Raw genomic sequence first — 20,844 nt, 5'->3', positions numbered from 1 at the left:
ATCTCTAGGGTCAATTCAGCAACTTCAAAATGACAGCCAACGACATAATTGCCTATGTCTGTAATTGCCATTAATGGTGTATTTACATATATTTAACGACTCATTATTTGTATTACATTTGTATCATTCATTCATGCCATACAAGCCATTTTCAGCTTCTTCAGTGCAGCCTGAGAGGAACTGAATGAAAGGGTCTGGAACGGACCATTCATGTCTCGAGGAAAAATGTATTCTAAATGGACATAAGTACTCAAAGAAAAAAAACACCTACGGTATATTTGATTTTAATTCGTCTGGTTGATTTAGGCTAATTAATACCAATATAAAAACGAGTGGTTTGCGTTAACTTGAAACAGACGTGGAAAATAACCCCCCCTTATATTGAGAGGGTTGGAGTAGTCCAAGATGATGTTAGGACTGCCCTTAAAAGTCGCTTGACTGCTGATAGACCAAGTTAAATCGAGCTGAGTGCACTGTATTGTTATAAGGTACAGGTTGACAATCTTCATATCATCAAGGCCAATGACCAAATTTATTCGGGCTTTGTGATGCTTTATGCCGCCGGATTCATCGAGTGGATTGTCGATTGCAGACGAGCAAGCTGATATGAAGTAGTTGAAATTCGGCTCGCGGTAGAACAAAGGTGCATTTTTTTCGGAGTCTTTTTATTTTTATTTTGAGACAACAAAAGCAAACTGGAGTACTCTAGTGAAACGGGAATGATTTATCCTCCTGAAGGTTTATTTTACATCGAAATGGATCCAGCACCACCAGGTAACACTAACTACTGCAGCCATTGTCTGTCTTTTGGTGGTTTCAAATGGCTTGTCAGCTCCCGTTCACTCGGTTTTTAGCTTGAATGTCGTCATGTGGTAATAAAGTCGAAGATGGCATGTTTCAAATTTGTATTTTGGTGTCGGAAGAACGTCCGAACGGTCAGGTCGTGGGCGCTGCGCCTCCTCTGTGCTTTTGCCCAGGCATGCATAGCGCAATTCGCTTGCCAATTACGTAATACCTCAGCGGACGCAGTGGTTCGCCTCTTTTCTTTTGTCCCGGCACGAATGCCTAATCCGCCGTTGAGTCCTGCCGAACCCTCATAAAGCGTGCGAAGACTCCGTGGACACTCATGACAAGGCGAAGGGAATATTTTGAAGGAAATACGGTGCGTGAACGAGCACCGAATGAAACGACTGCTTTGTTCTCCTCTGCAGCCAGCCGTGCTTAATTAGTGATCGCTCGCTCGCAAAGTAGGGCTAGACGAGCCGTCTCGAGCGCGCCATCATCGCCGATGCCCGACGACTTGTCTTTTTTTTTTTTTTTTTTTTTTTTTTTTTGCACATATAATGTATTATATTCTAATTAACAAGAACATACGTCCAATTCATCAAAACTGGGAGCACTGGCTGTGAATACTCATGTTTCTGTGCCACTGACGACGCTAGACGTCCTATCCATTTTGACTGGGAGGGTTGGCAGCGTCGTGGCTAATGTCATGCTAATGCTATGTCAACAATAATTTGGCGACATTCATGACCAATGCCATGTTGAGGCTTATGTCAACAATTATGGAGCGACTTTCATAGATCTTGGTTCTAGTTTTACGAAATGGCTACCATGGACGGTGCAACGATGCAAGACGTCCAATTCGGTTTGACTGGGAGGGCTGACAGTGATCATTTGCAGGCAAAGAGTTAACATGACATTGGGCACCAACGCAAAGACATAATGACACGTATTATAATGATCCGTGACATGACTTGTCTCCGCAAAGTAATTTTACAATGGAGGAAAAAAAAAGGCGTTATTGTGATAAATGCTTTTCTTCAGGTCAGGGTGTAATGACTTGGCTTTGGTTTAGTTCTACGCTGCTGGCTGGTACACGGCTTTTGGAATCAACTTCTAAGTTACTTGGCAGGAAGCAGAAAAAGGGAATGTGTGCAGATTTGAATTTTGCTGGGGCCAGCAGCAGCAGTTTTTGGTTTTTGGCCTGCCAAAAACGCTGCTGCTGCACCTGACTTTTGTTTATTTTAAGGTTAGAAAAAGAGAGCGGATGGTGGCTGAAACCCACGTTTTCTTCTCTCATAGGCAGGTCTTGTCGTCTCCCAACTTCCCCATGAAAGGCACTCTTGTCCTGCCCTGAAAAGTATCGCCCCTCACCTTTTCTTGATGCGGTTTGCCCTCCTTTTTCATCCTTAGGAAAACGCTTAGACTTTTGGCCAACTCAAATGTTCTTTTCTTTGAAGGCGGGTGGAAAAGTTGGGAGGTTCTGCAACACTGCAATAATCGCAGACAAAGGGTCATGAAGTTCAAAATGTAATTTAGTTCAAACTTCTCAATTTTAACTCATTCAATGCCGTTAACCAAGACCCGTTGAATTTACTGCGCGCCTCCCCAATTCAAATGGATTGGATGTATTTTGCCGTCTGATCAGTATTGATCAGAATGGCTCAGTAGAAAAATTAAAAGATTAAAAAATGGTGAAGGGAAGAATTCAATTAAATTCTGAGGGCTGTAACAAACTTGCACTTATTGAAAAAATATTTTGTAAACCTGGCCCAAATTATAATATTCATCAGATGTCGCAGTCTGAAAACAGACTTGTAAGACAGCTGCCAAATAATATTGGAATTCGTGATAAGTCAAGGCAACGTCGTGCAACAACTACTCCTTGGGTGTCAGTCATGATTTGTCATGTGACATCTTTTGGAAACATGCCTGGGCTTGTCCCTGACAAGCCACCAGGCAGGGCTGTGACAGACTTGCATGTGTTGGTGGTGGAGTGATCGTTTTTTTATCTTTGAGACATTTTACATCAATAAATTTTGAAACTGATAGAGCTCTTTCCAAGAATCATTCAATTTCTTGACTTTCTCATTTTTGTTCCTCATAGCTCTCCCTCCTAGATCAACAAAGCCAGTGTCTTCCGCCATGAACAATAACTGCCTTTCCCCACAGTCCAACTCGCTACAGGATGCTGAATGGTACTGGGGAGATGTTACTAGGTAAAAGAACAAGGGCTGACTTATAGTTGTCTCTTTCTGTTGCTTAATTTCTTTGTGTAAATGCGTGGTTGTATTTAATGTGTTACTGATTTTTCCTCAGGGATGAAGTAAACGAGATGCTCCGAGACACACCTGATGGCTCCTTCCTAGTTCGTGATGCATCCACAAAGCTGCAGGGGGACTTTACGCTGACTTTAAGGTAAAATGCTAGAAGAAAATTACAATGACAATTAAAAAATGTCTTTATTATACTAAGTTATCTGACTAAATTTTGGTTAACAGGAAAGATGGTCACAATAAACTGATCAAAATTTACCACCGAGATGGGAAGTATGGCTTCTCAGACCCACTTACATTCACTTCTGTGGTGGAGCTCATTTGGCACTATCAGCACCATCCATTAGTGGAGTACAACACCACATTGGACCTGATGCTCACACATCCAGTGTCTCGCTTCCAACAGGTTAGCAACCACTAGTATATGTTTAGATGAATGTTGGTCTGTAATCTGTGAGTTCGGAAATTATTTTAAACATTTAAGTTTCCGTTTAGTGTCTGCAAACGTGATTGGGATTCATTTTTATCTGCATATTTCATATTTTTCACTGTTGTGATTCTTACACTTACATTTCAGTTGCTTGCTTATTACTGTAATTGTAGTTCTCCAACCAGTGGCTGGGCATAAACTATCGTTCCTTACTATATGTTTAGTGACTGCAAGTGCTACTACTGATTCTGGTATTTTGTAAATGCCTGAATTAAAAATTGGATTTGTCTTCTCGTCAGATGAAGGAGAACAGTGTGGATGTCGCTGGAAGAAAACTCAAAGAGGTCCATTGTCAGTATCAGGAGAAATCAAAGGAGTTTGATCGTCTTTATGAAGCGTTCACTAAGACTTCACAGGTAAGAACTGGAACTGATCTGACCCACAGCAGTCTTCAATATCTGACTGAACTTAAATCCGTTACCTTGATTTAATTCTGTGACATTAGGAGATCCAAATGAAGCAAACGGCAATCGAGGCATTCAACGAGACAATGATGATTTTTGAGGAGCAGTGCCGTGAGCAGGAGCGCTACGGGGAAGAATTTGAGAGAAACAATCAATCTGAGGGAGCTGACAAAGATCTAGAGAGGTACTGGCATGAGTTTTTTTTTTTTTAAAAAAGAACCTATTTCAAATGGCCAACATTACAAATATTGTCTACCCTGACAGCTCTCAGTTCGAATGGATAGAATATCCATTGCTGTCAGTGACGGTGAATGAGTTACCTTAATATGCTTTTGATCGTGATCCAAAACTTCCTTTCTTTAGCTTTCTGATAAACTACGAAAAACTGAAGTGCCGTCTCAGCGACATCTATGACAGCAAGATCCATCTTGAGGAAGACCTGCGAAACCAGGTAGAGGACTACAGGGAGACCGACAGAAAGATCAACATTTTGCGGCCAGACTTAATCCAGCTCCGTAACATCAGAGACCAGTACCTCAAGTGAGTATTGAGATTGACCCTTATTGTTATCACTTAATAGTGCAGTTCCTTGAACTAAATTATTTTACCTGTTTTTGACATGCAGCTGGCTCAATCACAAAGGTGTACGGCAGAAACGCATAAACGACTGGCTTGGGATACTTAAAGACAGCCTTGACGAGTATGTATCAATACAGTTCTTCAAAGAAAGCTAAACTCTATATTAAGTGCAGTGAATAAAAAGCCAACTTTTGTGTTCCCAAGTACCTACGTATTGAAAGGTGACGAGAAGAATTTACCACATCAGGACGAGACAAGTTGGTTTGTCGGTGAACTGAGCAGGACACAGGCCGAAGAGATGCTTCAGGGGAAAGCTCCTGGAACATTCCTAATCCGTGAGAGTAGCAAACAAGGCTGCTATGCCTGCTCTGTTGTGTGAGTTTCTTAAGCAATAATAGGACAATGAATCAACTGTTTTAGCGTGATTCTCACTGAATTCTTTTGAAACTTGCAGAGTGAACGAAGAAGTGAAGCACTGTATGATCTACAGCACGCCACACGGTTACGGCTTTGCTGAGCCATACGACGTCCACTGTTCACTAAAAGACCTTGTCCTGCACTACCGCTTACACTCCTTAGTGCAACACAATGACGCCCTGGATGTTAGGCTGTCACATCCTGTACACGCCAAAGCGCCCGCAATGCCTTCACAACTTGCAGAGGAGCACAAACTCTTACAGACTCCCAAACAGACAGTGAGGCTCCCACCGGCTGCTCCAGAAATGTAAACCAACTGAGATTATATAAAGGACATGTTTACTGTAACCTGCAAGAACGACTGCATCAAGGTGCATTGTTGAAATGTTGCACTAAAATGATTCCATCAGTTTTTGTGAATGCAATTTCACAGATTGAAGTGGGACCGGAACTTGAATGTCTGCTTTTTATTTTAGTTTTCAAGAGACTGTTAAATGTTTCTCAAAAGAAATTGTACTTCATATATTGTTGTTCGTATGTTCTACGCTATTTTGGAGATGTTGACAAGTGCGAAATTGCTCCCGGATAGCAGACGCCGTATCTTGGTTTGACTCCTACAATCTGAGCTGACATTGCCAGAGATTTTGCCTACAATTGAAATGTGATCAATGGGTTAAATAAATACATTAGATTACTACTACTACTACTTAGTGCATTGGTGCGGAGAAAATGGTGCTGTACACAGGCTGTTTCTGTCATTTTGGTTTGGTGGACCAAACCTCCTCCTGGGTAAATACCACTTGTGAATATGTGAAAAATTGTGGTGCATCTTGACAATTTGCCCCATTCATACAGTGGACATTATGTAGCATTAACATCCTGTAGAAAACTATTATAAATGCATACTCAATGTTATACCCATTGACCAAAGCACTTGTTAAAGAGCAAAAATACATCCCGGTTTTGCCCAATCAATGCATTTGGGCAAGCCAAGGGCAATTTATCTACACCTGCTGATGTGCTGTTGAAAACATAATCTGAAGTACTGTATGTTATATTCTGTTACTCGAAGAAGTATAAGCTTTTTGTATTTCTATATTTTTTCTACGAACATGCCACAAGATGAAAGCTTGAAGAAAGTGCAATCCAACAGTATTTCTATTGTTGCAATGTGTGACGGTGGTGTGAAGGTTATGAATGGTTGACATGCGCCACAAAATTGCACTCTTTGGTGGTGTCGGTAAGATATAGCCTCCAGTGTTCAATTGAACGGCAAGAGGTATAGTATCCTACCTCCGTTACTTGAAATGTGGAATTGCCAGAGCTATGAATGTGTTTCGTGACATGCAACCTACATAACTAATGGTGCAAGGAATCTGTTTAACTTAGCCTAAAAGTTAGTGAACAACAGAAATGCTGTACAGAGAAACTAAAATGTATTTCTGAGGTTCCTACTTGGAATGAGGTCTATTTGGCCTAATCAAGAAAACAAAAATACTCCAGATGAGGATGGAGGAAATGCCTTGGGTGAAGCTGAGCAATGTGAGATCCTGACCTTTTTCTTGCTGAAAGACAATAAACTGATGAGGGTTTTGTCATCTTAAGATATCTTGTTTTTCTTTTCACACTACATTGCTCCTACACAAGCATGCTTCGACATTTAAACCTTATGTCGCCAATGTACCCCAATGAACCTTGTCCTGGGGTCAGCAGATATAGAAAGCACGGGAGGACATACTGTGGACAGATGGAAGAGAAAGGAAGTGACAAAGACAATAGCAGGAAGTGCTGAAAAGTTTGTTTCCATGGCTGGTATGCCTGCATGATCTCACCAAACAAAATTTGGATCATTTTGAACCTGCAAATATTTCAACACAGAATAAACACTTGTAACTGGAATGCAATATATTGACAAAAATGAGAACTTTACTCTCTTTCACAGAAATTGATCTTGCACTATTCTAATGTAACATGTACAGAAAATACATTCTAAAATAAACCTAAGTGCTATCAGCTCTCAAGCACTAGTACAAACACCAGTGTATAGAGACCACTGATTAGGGCAATGTCCCAAGTTGACTCCACTGTGACCAGGAACAACATGTGGCCTCATTCAGCCTTCACATAAGGTTCACATTAGGCAGGGATTATTAAGGTGAAGAGGGCACGGATATACTCTAGAAGCGCCTCAAGTTCCAGGCCATGGATTATTCACTCCTACCTGTGTCATCATAGTCTAGGTGAAGAGGCCCCATTGCCAGGACAGGGTTGTAACAGGACTTTGCCCCCCTCTTCTCACTGTAATAAAGGGGTGGGGCAAGGAGGAAGCGGACAGATGTGTGATAACTTAGAATTATGTGACTTAATATCTTTACTATAACTTATTGGCTGCCATTGCCGGACCTAGACATCCAATCCATTTTGACTTTCGCTCTCTCCCCGTCACAATGGATTGGATGTCTAGTGCCGGTAATCACACCTGTCAACGGGGGGGGGGGGGGGGGGGGGGGGGGTGCAACCGGGTACGTTGTCCCGGGCCTCAGGACCGTATGGGCCACTGAATGACCCTTAATTTATTTTACTTTACAGTCACATATTTCTTTTTTTATTTAAATCATTGTCTGATTAAATATTATGTTCAACTCGATATATACTTAAAATCCTAACATATTAAATATTTCAAATATATATTTTTTCCTTATTTTTGCCCAAATCCCCCCCCCCCCCCCCGTCTTAACAAAGAATGGTTTGACCCCGCTCTGGCACACTCAAGGCTACACTACGTACGTGCCCTGATGCGGGAAATTAAAAACTGTCATTGTTATAAACCCTAAACATGGTGAGTCATCATAAATCAGATACACAGAAAAGAAATAAAAAAGAAAAAAAGATGAAGATCATAGAGGTGAACAAGAAAAAATGATGAAGTTTTTAAAAGAGGACAAGAAGCCAGAGAATTAGGACTAGAGTTGGCTGTGGACGGTGATGTCGGTAAGTGAACAACAGCCGCTAACAATGAACACTCACATTCGCGATCACCGTGACCAAAGTCCAATTCGAGTCTGTCACCGGCCGCTTGTAGCCTATTGAGCTGTGTTATGACAAGACATGCTGCTCGCGTTGAGCCGAGGAGAAAGAAGGTGATGGGAGATCAGGGATATATGTTAGTCTGTGGGGAGCAGGTGTGCAAGGCTAAACACTTGTCCGACGACGTATTTTCTTGTCTTTGACAGTGACTAGCTGGAGGAGAGCAAGCCTTCAGTAAAATGAAAATAATAAAAACTCTCCACCATATCACAGGGCAGGCTTAACAACCTAGCCATGCTCTCCATTGAGCGTGAGTTCAAAAACTGGATTTCACTGATGTTATAAATGACTTTGCTGTCAAAAAATCTAGGCGCATCACTGTTTGAGGGCTTGATAGCCCCAGGGATGTGGAGGGAGCAGGCACAGGATGTTTAGTTATACTGTTTTGTTGCTTCGCAGGCAGGCATAGCACTCTCAGTTGTATTGTATTGTAGCCTACATGGGACATTAGATGGAAATTGTTTGTTTATATTGCGTCACATCAAATTGCAGTCTGTTAAATTTAACTGTCCATCCAAATTGAATCATTTGAAAAATTACACTGTCATTGCTTGCAAAGCGTTAAAAGTACTGCATATGTTGTCGTGACAAGCCAGTGGCAGGGGTGGGGTGGGGGCCCTATAATGGTCTCTTGTCCCCGGGCCCCTGCAAGTCTGTTGACAGCCCTGCCGGTAATGGCTCGAAAACATGAACATTCACATCCAGTCCTCCCAATTTAAACGAATTGGACGTCTACTGTTGTCAATGGCAGGCAATGAGTTAAAAGAGGTTACACAGGGCCCTCGTACATTTCACGCAATCTGAAATATTCCACCAAACTTGGCTCCTTCCCAAAGTAACTTGCTTACACAGCAGTAAAACTAACAGCTAAATCTCTTTTCCTTCCCCTAAGCTCCCTGCCTTCCCAAGTGAAATCCCAGCCCCCACGCCTTTTCCTCTCAAAAATAATACACACGTATTCCTCCTCCATTTCAGTCGTCCTTAATTCTCATGTCAGGACAAACATACTTACTCAAAGTGCTCTCGAATACTCAATTAAACAAGCACGAAATGAGGGAGCAGCAGGACGAATTAGTTTTGTTGTCGCACCTTAAAATGCTCAGTAGAGGGACCATTAACTGACTTACGGGCTTTCAGGAAAATAGGTTTAGGGATTCAGTGCAGCCACGTCCAATCATGTCACTCCTCCGCTCTGTCTCCGTCCGATTCCTTCACGTTTAGGCCAGGCTGGCGACCAATGGGAGACCGAGAAGCTGATGCGTGCGATCCAATCAGGATCCAGTTGCTAGGTTGAAGGGAAAATCGATAAAATGGGTTTCTTTTTTTTTTTTCTTTCTTTCTTTTTATTAGCTCACAATATAGCTGTCTCATAGGCTGAGGTTTTAGAGGCCGTAGCTGTGCTGCCCGCAAGACCAAGCAACTGGTAAACTAATGAATTCCATATACAAGCCTCACATTTACACCGTTTCAACTCCAACAACAGCACATGGCATAGTTACAAACTTCGACACTGTTTGGCACTGTTGTGTACCCTATGTTAACCCTTTACATTTTTTTGGTATTTGAAAATAATAATATAATTATTAAAAATATAGAAAAATAACTTAACTTCATAAAGACATTGCGTCCACATATGTGGACATTTTGACACAAAAGGTGCTGTCCAACACATATGTGGAGGTCAGGGGTCAATTATAATTATTGTATTTTTATTATTTCTAATCATTGTTCTGTTTTTAAAATCTTATAATATTTTTATGAATTGCCCTCCATATAATTCTAAATGAAAATGTTAGTATTAACCAACGTAATATAAATAAAATTAATAAAAACATTTTTATGGTTTATATGTTTATGTTTATGTTTTATTTCATAATATTGAACTTATTGCCAGGGCTCAGTTAATAATACATTTTTAATTAATAATATTAAGTACATTTTTTTCAATATTATTTTAACACAGGTATACTTGTTATAAAAAAACAATCAAATTATAAATTAATGAAACATAAAACAATTAAATAAAATCAATAAAAACAAATACACTGTGGTTATGGCACCCAATAACACTCTGAAGTGGTTGTTTTGTTTTATTTTTTTATCCACATTATTTAACTTATCGCCCGTCAAAGACAACGATGGATATCCAATTTACTTACTCTGGTAGGATTGGCTGCAATTGCTCAACATGTCAGCCTCTCCCAGTCAAAATGAAATGGACGTCTCGCACTGTCAATGGCAGTCGAAGAATTAACTTGACATTGGCCACAAATGCATAAGACATAAGTTGTCCTTCGCAGTCATTTCACTTTACAATGGAGCAAAACCAGGCATTATTATGATAAATGCCTATCCTTAGGTCAGGGCATAATGATGGCGAATGATCCCTGTCAGCCCTCCAAGTCAAAATGAATTAGAAATCTAGCGCCCTCATTGCCCACCTACGAGTTAAATGGTTGCCCTACAAAGGGTTAAGGACAAAGAAAAAAAGAAAATAGACAAGTGGACATAAAGAGGACAGTTTCAACAACTTTGTGTTTTTTACATAGGTAATATTCGATCCACTTGAAAGTACTGAAAGTAAAGAACAGTTCCGCATTTCTGCTCGCGACTTCCGTTTTACACTTTCTCTAACCAAAGCAACAGTGGAGCTGGAGTGCCATCACTCATCAAAATTCCTCAAAAAAGACAATTTGGAAATACTGCATCCATCTGCCATTATCACGACATGGGAGCACAACATGTTCACGAAGGCCGATGTGGAACCAAGCCCGTGCCACCACAAAGACCGGGTGTTTATGTAGCCATGTCGCCGCTGTGTTATGGAAGGTGTGTTCCTCCTATCCCTGCATTTTCATGTATCCAGTGCTCCAAAAATACTAAAGCTAAAATCTTGCACATGATGACTTGTTGTCTTTGATAATGTTTCTTGCAATGATGATTATAATTTTGATGATGTTTAATGTTATTTACTACAACTACTGTACTGCTGTGGCTGCAACACATGCTATCTGCTGCTTGCCTGTTGCTCATCAGTACGTCTAGGATGGTACAATTATGTTCGATTTGTCTACAATTCTGTGTTTTGCATCACAGCTGAGACATCATTAGCATTGCTAAATCAAGTTATACAACGATAAAGAAATGGAAAACTAACACTTATCTACTACAAGTCATACATGGGCTTCTTACCCTAAATGCATAAATGCAATTGTTACGTTAAGTTTTTGTTCGTTTGTTTACAGGTGGAAAAAGGCAAGGGAAGACAACTTGATGTGCCTCAAAACAACAATTACTGTACGTTGATGGACATATATCGAGACTTCATGCATTCTACTTTGATGAGAGAAGGCTCGACTTATGCTCCACCTCCGTTGATATTTTTCTAATAATTGTATAAATTGCTATTTATTGTGTTATTATCTGTTTAGACCATGCACCATGCACCAATCGTTTTAAATAAAGCAATAAATGGAATCATGTTGTCCAAAAGTTTTATTGCGATCAATATCTGCAATAAAAAAGAATGACTATTTTTTTCCCACAGTATTTTTTGGGGGGGATTTTCAAACTAATAATTCACACCATTCATACTACTGTATTTGTGTTTATATGTACATGTGTGATGAGCTCATAATACCATAACTATAATCTAACCAGATGATAGTGTTTCCTTGTAACAACAAAATCTGTGTCGGCCCTTATGCATTTGGCAACTGTGAGATTACATGTAATTTTGCCTCATTTCGGTCACTCAAGTGGCCCGCGTATCAATCTACACCTCATGTTAACACAGGTTGCACAGATTGTTAGAATTTTGTCCACAAACGATCAACTGAGTGAAAAGAACAAACGCACAGCACAAAAAGACCCGGAGCTTCGTCTATGTCATGCTAGATCCTTTTTTGGAGATTCCATTGGTTCCTCTGGATTGATTTTGCAGTTTAACTTTGTCTACACACTGCTTACTTCAACTTCAAGTCAGTAGCAGAAAATGTCAAAGATAGCGCCGCCTATGTTTCGCTCAGGAAACTTGTCTATACTACCTTTTCAATAACGAAAAGAGGCAGGCAAAGTATACTCACACTGTATTTAAGAAGATTTAGAGATACCAAAATACTGTTAAAAATGTGTTCCCATAGCTTTGCTAACATGTTGACTGAGAAACACATACAAAATTAGTTAACGATAACTGAAAAAAATTAACCTGACCCGAATGTTTTACAACGTAGACAGAGAATTCTTTTGGAGCACCAGAGGACTGTGTTTTTCAAGCAGGCACAGGAAAATATCACAAAACATTTTAAAATATCTTAAGTCCATAATTGGGTAAAAAAAAAATCTCAGATTCTGTTGTAGTCATTAATGCTGCTTGGTTCACATTCCTCAATGTCACTGCTGGTTGTTTTTTTCACATTACTGCAATCAAGCAATTGATCAACATCTCAAAAACGGGTGACTTTACCCATATGCGGAGTTTAAGGGCGGCAGGGGGCCACAACCCCCCCCCCCCCCCCCCCCCCCGGTGGCTAAAAAGTATCATTGCATGTATTTGATTATATATGATTTTAAAATTAAGAATTTTTCTGTAAAATATTGTCTATAAAAGTTGTAAAGCAATAAAACAAACAACAAAAATAAATGTAATGAAGGAAACATTTTTTTATAATGTGTCAAAATTATTTTTCGAACAGATCATGTCTCTATTGTGATGATATTAGGAAATTGTATCTGCATGTTCGATTAGTAATGTCTGCTCATCACAACACACGGAAGTCAGAGATACACAGCGAGCTCGAGACAGCTGATAAAAAGCCCACTAGTGGAAAGTTAATGTTGATGCATCTCTTTTTTTCCGTGACTAAAGATCTGTCAGTAAAAAAGTCAACTTCAGTAAGTCTTCTTATTCAAGAAACCGTAAATACAAAATAACAAAACTAGCACCTTAGACTGTCATTTGCTTTGCTTAGCCAAAACCACTTGAGGAACGAAGAGGCAAAATGGATCCGTGACTAAAGATCTGTCAGTAAAAAAAATCAACTTCAGTAAGTCTTCTTATTCAAGAAACCGTAAATACAAAATAACAAAACTAGCACCTTAGACTGTCATTTTCTTTGCTTAGCCAAAACCACTTGAGGAACGAAGAGGCAAAATGGATATACGTATTTGTTCAAACCTAACCTTTCAAAAGCGACAACTACTGAGCAAGAACCAAGGACTGAACATGTGGACCATGAAAAGCCAGGGAGCACTGCCAAAATGGTGAGCGGAGTTTCAATTTGCCCTACTGAAGACGCTACTTGTACAACCGAGCCACCACCGGTGTTCTGCCAAATTTTGCACCCTTATAATATTTTGCTCCCAAAGCTGTTGTGGCGGTGAATAAGCCCTCTTTTACATTCAGTTGGACTCTCAATGTTATCCACAGGTGCTAAATAAACAAGTAACATCGTAAACATACATGTTCATTATGAATATGCCGTTAATTAATGGTTTACTACAAGGCAAAGACGTAAACAGTGACAGAGCGGTGTGCAGTTGTTCCGTGCAGCTAACATGGCAGGATGTGTTTTAGGAGAACTTTTCTACATGTCCGTCCATGATCAAACGTAAGTAAATATTCCTTTATTTAAATAAAGTTTGTAGAGTTTACTTTGTAACCGCTGTATGTATTCGGGGCCATTTTTAACACTTAAGTTGCAATTTTTGATGGGGTGAAAATTTTGACAGAACACCCAGCAGGCGTACCATATTCAATGGATGACAATCTTGGCGAAAAGCATAGCCGTCTGAATTCCCCTCAAAAATGATGGGGAACAAAAAAACGCTTATTTTCAACTTATTATTATAAATATTCTTGTAAGTTAATTTTATTGCTGACACTGCGTTTCGGAGTCATCAACATGTTGTGCACCCCCTGCTCCAAAAGTCAAACTCCGTCTATGACTTTACTTCTATATTCATGTCTTTCATGTTGAAAAAAGTAACAAGCCTGTTTGGTTAATGGAAGACTGATTACTACAGATTAATATTTTCTAAAGTGGAAGTCCACTCACATAGCATGTCAAATGGATTCATGCTCTGTTGTCCACTTGGTATCCACTGTAACCTGCTCATCTTGAAAACCTGAAAGAGAGATCGCCCATCTCCTGACCCTTATTGCATTTTTTATGCTTCTCAGATGGGGTTTCAAAATTCTCATTGCCCCTTTTTGAGGTTTAAATCAGAGGATGTCATCATTTTTGTAAACTGTGGGCCTGTGAAACCCATTGAAAGATGATTGTGTTTAGAGGTTACATAAATAATTGTGTCTTGACTTGATTTGACAAATTATTTGTGCTAAATAAAGCAAGGAACCACAAAGAACTGTGTTTGAGACTACCTTGTTCAGATAATTGTTTCACATCACACTGATTAAAGGTGACACTAAATCAGCCACAAGGGACTAATTTAGCACTGCCAATTCATTGATTCTAAATCCTGCTTATTATATTGTGTTTGCCCACCAAGCTTATCCTCTGCCAATACTGAACTTCTGAGCTATCGAGCAGGCTCAATATTAGCAGCACCTTGTGACAAGCTAAAGCCACAAGAGCAAAAACACAAGAAACAGTGTGCTGGGAAGATACGGTTGGGCTTGACTGGAACAAAAAATAACAAATCCACAATTAAGGGGCTGTACCAGGACCCGTGGTTTCCTCAGAATTTGTGTTCTTGATTTCCCTAAGACATTGTGGACAATTTTATGCTTCCAACGTTGTGTGGAGGTTTTGTAGAAGGTCCCTTTCCTTTCCAGTTGAGTATGCGCTGACCTTGCTGTGAGACAGTTTTGCACACAGTGAACTTTTTACAATTGATTTCAGTGGATTTAAATTGAGGTTTTAAGCATTTACCGTAAATGAACAAAACTTTGCAGAAGTTCAGCTGTGAAATGGATTTGGAAGAAATTCAAGTCCAAATCACGGTTCATTGTGGCATGAAGAATTGACATTTGGCTATTTACTGTACAACTTTTATGAGCTTGATTATAAAATTTAAACTTCTCTGCATGTAATTACTTTCAAATTTATTCTATCCATTATCTATTACCATAGGTCCAAACCTCATGATCTTTGCATTCCTAGTGGAGACCAAGTCTTTCCAGAGGACAGAGATCCAACACGCAGCATTTTTATGAAGAATGATAATTATGGTCACCACTTTCCATAGAATGGCCCTCACACTATTTTTTTCCCCACAACCTCATGAGATTCTGTAAGTCATTCTTTCCCCCATCATCACGTCAGAGATTGTATGGTGATGGTGACCGGAAGATCAGTGGAAATAATGATTGTACCCATGGCGAGCAAAAAAAAAAAAAAAAAAAAAGAAGAAAGAAAAACTTTGAAGAAAGATCATTTTAAATGACACCTCACAAAAAAACTTGCTTTGTGCTATCAAAACTTTATAAATATCTGAGGTATGTGTTCTGATGGTATTACGCTTAACATCCAGAAAGCATTCTTGTTCCTCAGCAGGAAGAATTTACTGTGTCTCCTGTTGATTGAAGCGGAGCCATGTGTCGTATGACTCACATTACGTAGAAACAATTCTTGAATTGTCAAACAGCATAAATCATCACTCAGCTGCTAAAAATAATATGATTAACATAAAGAGCATCTCAGCAATGATTATAATCATTCAGACACTCTTTAAAAATGGAGGCTGATTAGTGGGTGAGGGAGGCACTCATCTTTTTAACAGCACCACAATCAGAACGACGCTTTTTAGTTTAGAGCGCAGATCAATCGTTAAAGTCCATTTCGCTGAACTTTAAACTGTGGCATTGATATTAGAGTCAGAGTCACAAAATTATTAGACAAAGAGAGTAGCATATTCACTGTACTAAAAAAACACACAAACACATCTGGCCTACAAGTTTTTTTTTTTTAAGAGAGCATATCAGTCATTACAATTTCTTACTTTTCAAACCATTACCCATATTACTAAGCATTCTGAAACAGATTCTAATTCAGGCTTGTGCCAAAATACTTTGTGAGTTTTTGAAACTTTATTATTGTGCTAAATTATTTTACAACCAGACTGTAGCAATAATAATAATAATAATAATAATACAATAAAGATTTATGTTGGACATTTGGTTATTAATTAACTTATATTTGATCATTTGTTTCACAGTTTGATGTCATTGTAGGTCAAATTAAAATGTTTTATTTCCATAGTTTTTTTCCCCCAAAAGTCACACTTCTCCTGTTTGAGCTTCATTATTTTACTCATAATAAGTAGTAGCTCTTCCTCCCTTGCGTCCCTGACCACACATCCTCGGTAAATTTTTAATTATGACAGCAAAATCATTTTTTTAAAAAAGTACTCCCTCTTGTTAGAACTGCTAACTAATGCTACAAATTGGTCATAATAATCACAAACCTCACTTGAATAACTGTCTTAAAACAATTACAATTGCAATTTTTATATTTGACTCTCGGGAGAATGGAGACACGCAAGGGAAATTTTGTATCAGTCTATTTTATAAGGCCCCATTGAATAGATTAAAGTGTTCCCACTCTGAATCTGAAGCGCAGTTGTCCCAGAGCCATATGCGATCTGGTGGCTATCTGAGAAGACTTTAGAGAAGTGTTCGGTTACACCCTAACCTGGCTGCGGCCAAACACAGGGCATACACAATAAGAAAAAAATAAATAAATAAATAAATACTCTCAAATTAGCAACTAATCCAGGGTCGCAGCCAAGGGCGTAGGTTTGGTCGCAACATTGGTAGGAACAATATTACCTAATGCACATAGTGCAGACAATGATCTCAATAAGGGACGACTAGCTTGACTTCGTTGTTCCTTGTGGAGGCTGGCTGAACCGCAGTAGTTTTGACGGTTAGCAACTTTAATGTTATGCTAACTGTTGCAGGTCAGACTTTTAGGAGCAAAGTTATTGGTGTTTCCCCCACCTCCACAACTTTGTTGTCTTTTTACATGACTCACACTGGCTGCTGCTGGCCGAAAAAAACTTCTAATATCCCTCCTCTCAGAAGGGGGTGGCATGTTGTCGACATGAATCTGTCGGGGCTGTGTGAGTATTTCTGTGTGTGTGTCTTTGCGGCGGCATGGGAGGCATCAAGTCATCAGCCAACCAAACGTTCGTTTGAGGGGGAAAAAGTGGACCGGCATATTCCACAAGTGAAAAAGGATGAAAGTAAGTCCGAACATGAAACTAAAATGAAAATAAATGAAAATAATTCACTTAATAATGCTAGGGTCTACTCTATCCTTACAAGATCTGGTAAGACAATCTAAATTACCTATATGTTTGAACTCTATATATAATGAAATAAGGTTGCTTAAAAGTTGTTGGGGACAGTTTGAGGATCCTGAAAAGTTGCTAGTGTTATGTCCCGACCGTCCTTAGCAGAGCTAAATCCAACTCGCCTAATGAGAATAAGCAGCATGGTTGGAAATCATTTCAAAAAGAGACCTGCTGATGTGACAAAAAACATACATATAGCCTATATAAATTTATTTAAACATATCACAGTGTTAACTTGAGACCCCCACTTTTATGAGATCAATTAGGGTCAATTCTAATAAACTCTCTTTAGGATATAATATAGTAAGTATACAACATTCCATTTACATAGTAGAAGTCAGTGCATATGGACAGGCAACAAAAGAGCACAAAGTTACTTCATTCACTGCCGTTGATGGCAATAGATGTCGACTCGATTTTGAATAGGAAGGATGGCAGTGATCAGTGGCGTCGTTGGGCTCAGCCCACCTAAAATATTCTTAAGCCCCCCTAAATAATTTGGTGTTTTTTATTTTAAAAACAAAAATAAAAATGCTGGCATATTCACGATAAAGTTACCAGAATACTAATTTAAATCAATAATCATATAACCTGTCAGTATTAACTTCAATATGATCATAAATCTGTCAGTTTCCCATCGCTTCATTAAGGAGTAGCCACCCTTTGCCTTGATTACTTATTTGCACACTTTCCATTCTCTTGATAAGCTTCAAGGAGTCACCTAAAATGGATTTTGACTCCACAAATATGCCTTTTCAGGGTTAATTGGTGGAATTTATTGCTTTATCAGTGGGGTTGGGATCTTCATTTGTGTTGCATTGAATGAGGTGTGCCCAAACTTTTGGCCTGTACTGTATATTTGTATCTATGTAAAATATGTTATGTATAATGTTTGGATATATGTTTGTGTGCATGTGTGTGTGTGTGTAAGGCAAATTAAAGCGCAATGTGTGACCCAGATATTATTTTATTCAAGTAAGTAGTAGTATTTTTCAGGGTTTGAAATTACAGCCATTTTTGTTACATATATGCCCAAAATGTTATCCGTGCGACTTACAAATATTTTGGAACAAACTATTATTGTGGTGTGAGTGAAAGTCATGGCATTAGCCTATATGACTCTATAATTACATATATATACGTATATATGGCGGAAAACTCTCAGGTGACTTGAAGTTCCGCTCTGAGACCCCCAATTTAGCCAAATTTCAAAATGGTTCGATATGCATGTGTGATACATCATTGGAAAGCTTAAAATCTATATTTTCTGGGGAAAGAAAAATTTTGAACAGGAGGGCTTTTTTTTTTTTTGTTAATGTTTTTTAAACAACAGAACCCTATCTGGAGGTGAGAGGACACGAGAGCAGAATTACAAACGCCATGACTTTATTGAGATATTATCGCGTACTTACCTTGTTTCGATCCAAAAACTCCATGTAGCATATATCACTGAGGGTCAAGACACAGCTGTGAATGGCCACAGCTGGAATTTTTAGGGATTTTATGGGTGAAACATGGTAATATAACAAGGGTTGCGATGCAGAAATCACAGACATCAAGGAGTGGTCGAGATTTTCTTTTTCATATATTTACCCTTTTAAACATTTTTTTTTCAAATTTTCTTTGTTTGGATCGATTATTTATCATCTAACATATCGGAGAAAATGCAACAGTAACAAAAAAAAATACAATTAAGTGATAGTTATGAGGTAGATAACCGTGACTTTTTTACAGACGCCATTTTTTTCATTGTGACGTAATTTGTTTAAAAGCTTAAAATATGCGAATGAATAATTTTTTAAAGTCGTTTTTTTTTTTTAAATAAAATATTAGACATCAATTAATAATTCTAGGCTAAAAATGACATTTTTAATAATAAATATAATTAATTACCTTTGTTTTATGGCTGGGTTGAATCAAAAGCAGTTGCGCGACGTCTGTAAACGGGGGTTTCCAGGGTAACACGGACAAATTACAAATAGTTAAGGGCTTAATGCGCCATGAATCTGCTATGGCAGCATATAGACATATACATATATATATATATATATATATATATATATATATATATATATACATTCACCGGCCACTTTATTAGGTACACCATGCTAGTAACGGGTTGGACCCCCTTTTGCCTTCAGAACTGCCTCAATTCTTCGTGGCATAGATTCAACAAGGTGCTGGAAGCATTCCTCAGAGAGTTTGGTCCATATTGACATGATGGCATCACACAGTTGGTGCAGCTTTGTCGGCTGCACATCCATGATGCGAATCTCTCGTTCCACCACATCCCAAAGATGCTCTATTGGATTGAGATCTGGTGACTGTGGAGGCCATTTGAGTACAGTGAACTCATTGTCATGTTCAAGAAACCAGTCCGAGATGATTCCAGCTTTATGACATGGCGCATTATCCTGCTGAAAGTAGCCATTAGAAATTGGGTACATTGTGGTCATAAAGGGATGGACATGGTCAGCAATAATACTCAGGTAGGGTGTGGCGTTCCAACGATGCTCAATTGGTACCAAGGGGCCCAAAGAGTGCCAAGAAAATATTCCCCACACCATTACACCACCACCACCACCAGCCTGAACAGCTGATACAAGGCAGGATGGATCCATGCTTTCATGTTGTTGATGCCAAATTCTGACCCTACCATCCGAATATCGCAGCAGAAATCGAGACTCATCAGACCAGGCGACGTTTTTCCAATCTTCTATTGTCCAATTTTGATGAGCTTGTGCAAATTGTAGCCTCAGTTTCCTGTTCTTAGCTGAAAGGAGTGGCACCCGGCGTGGTCTTTTGCTGCTGTAGCCCATCTGCTCCCAAGTTCGACATACTGTGCGTTCAGAGATGCTCTTCTGCCCACCTTGGTTGTAACGGGTGGTTATTTGAGTCACTGTTGCCTTTCTATCAGCTCGAACCAGTCTGGCCATTCTCCTCTGACCTCTGGCATCAACGAGGCATTTCTGCCCACAGAACTGCCGTTCACTGGATATTTTTTCTTTTTCGGACCATTCTCTGTAAACCCTACAGATGGTTGTGCGTGAAAATCCCAGGAGATCAGCAGTTTCTGAAATACTCAGACCAGCCCTGCTGGCACCAACAACCATGCCACGTTCAAAGTCACTCAAATCACCTTTCTTCCCCATACTGATGCTTGGTTTGAACTGCAGGATATTGTCTTAAACCATGTCTACATGCCTAAATGCACTGAGTTGCCGCCATGTGATTGGCTGATTAGAAATTAAGGGTTAACGAGCAGTTGGACAGGTGTACCTAATAAAGTGGCCGGTGAGTGTATATATGTCTTAGTGGTTTGTGAAGTTTTTGTGCTTGTACGGTGCGTTCACTTACATCCTGTGTAACTCCTGGGGGCTAAGCCCCCCTGTTCTTAAAACCAAGTGACGCCCCTGGCAATGATCATTCACTGCCACCCATCCCAGTTCAAATAGATTGGACGTCCTTTCCGGTCAGTGTCAGTGAATAA

The 20,844-nt window shown here is 39.4% G+C and overlaps 1 protein-coding gene across 3 annotated transcripts; it reads left to right on the top strand.

Moving 5' to 3' along the window:
• The first annotated feature begins 432 nt into the window (after positions 1-432).
• LOC130929741 (phosphatidylinositol 3-kinase regulatory subunit gamma-like) lies at positions 433-6,553 on the top strand. 3 transcript variants are annotated; one of them, XM_057857176.1, is made up of 10 exons: positions 433-643; positions 2,891-3,002; positions 3,103-3,201; positions 3,285-3,465; positions 3,789-3,905; positions 3,995-4,137; positions 4,317-4,493; positions 4,579-4,653; positions 4,737-4,907; positions 4,987-6,553. In XM_057857176.1, the coding sequence occupies exons 2-10, from the start codon at positions 2,929-2,931 to the stop codon at positions 5,258-5,260; spliced, it is 1,311 nt and encodes a 436-aa protein (XP_057713159.1). In that variant the 5' UTR covers positions 433-643; positions 2,891-2,928; the 3' UTR covers positions 5,261-6,553. The 3 variants fall into 3 exon arrangements, with proteins under 3 accessions (XP_057713159.1, XP_057713158.1, XP_057713160.1); XM_057857175.1 differs by having other exon boundaries at positions 433-774; XM_057857177.1 differs by lacking the exon at positions 433-643 and adding an exon at positions 1,034-1,162.
• The last annotated feature ends 14,291 nt before the right edge of the window (positions 6,554-20,844 follow it).

Source organism: Corythoichthys intestinalis, chromosome 14 (assembly GCF_030265065.1).
Source record: "Corythoichthys intestinalis isolate RoL2023-P3 chromosome 14, ASM3026506v1, whole genome shotgun sequence".
Classification (NCBI taxonomy): Eukaryota; Metazoa; Chordata; class Actinopteri; order Syngnathiformes; family Syngnathidae; genus Corythoichthys; species Corythoichthys intestinalis.
This window is presented reverse-complemented; position numbering and strand designations above follow the sequence as displayed.

Coding starts and splice junctions, on each gene's coding strand:
- LOC130929741 (XM_057857175.1), top strand. CDS start 720: ATGATTTATCCTCCTGAAGGTTTATTTTACATCGAAATGGATCCAGCA. Junction 3,003..3,102: donor TACTGGGGAGATGTTACTAG/GTAAAAGAACAA, acceptor ATTTTTCCTCAG/GGATGAAGTAAACGAGATGC. Junction 4,908..4,986: donor TGCTATGCCTGCTCTGTTGT/GTGAGTTTCTTA, acceptor TGAAACTTGCAG/AGTGAACGAAGAAGTGAAGC.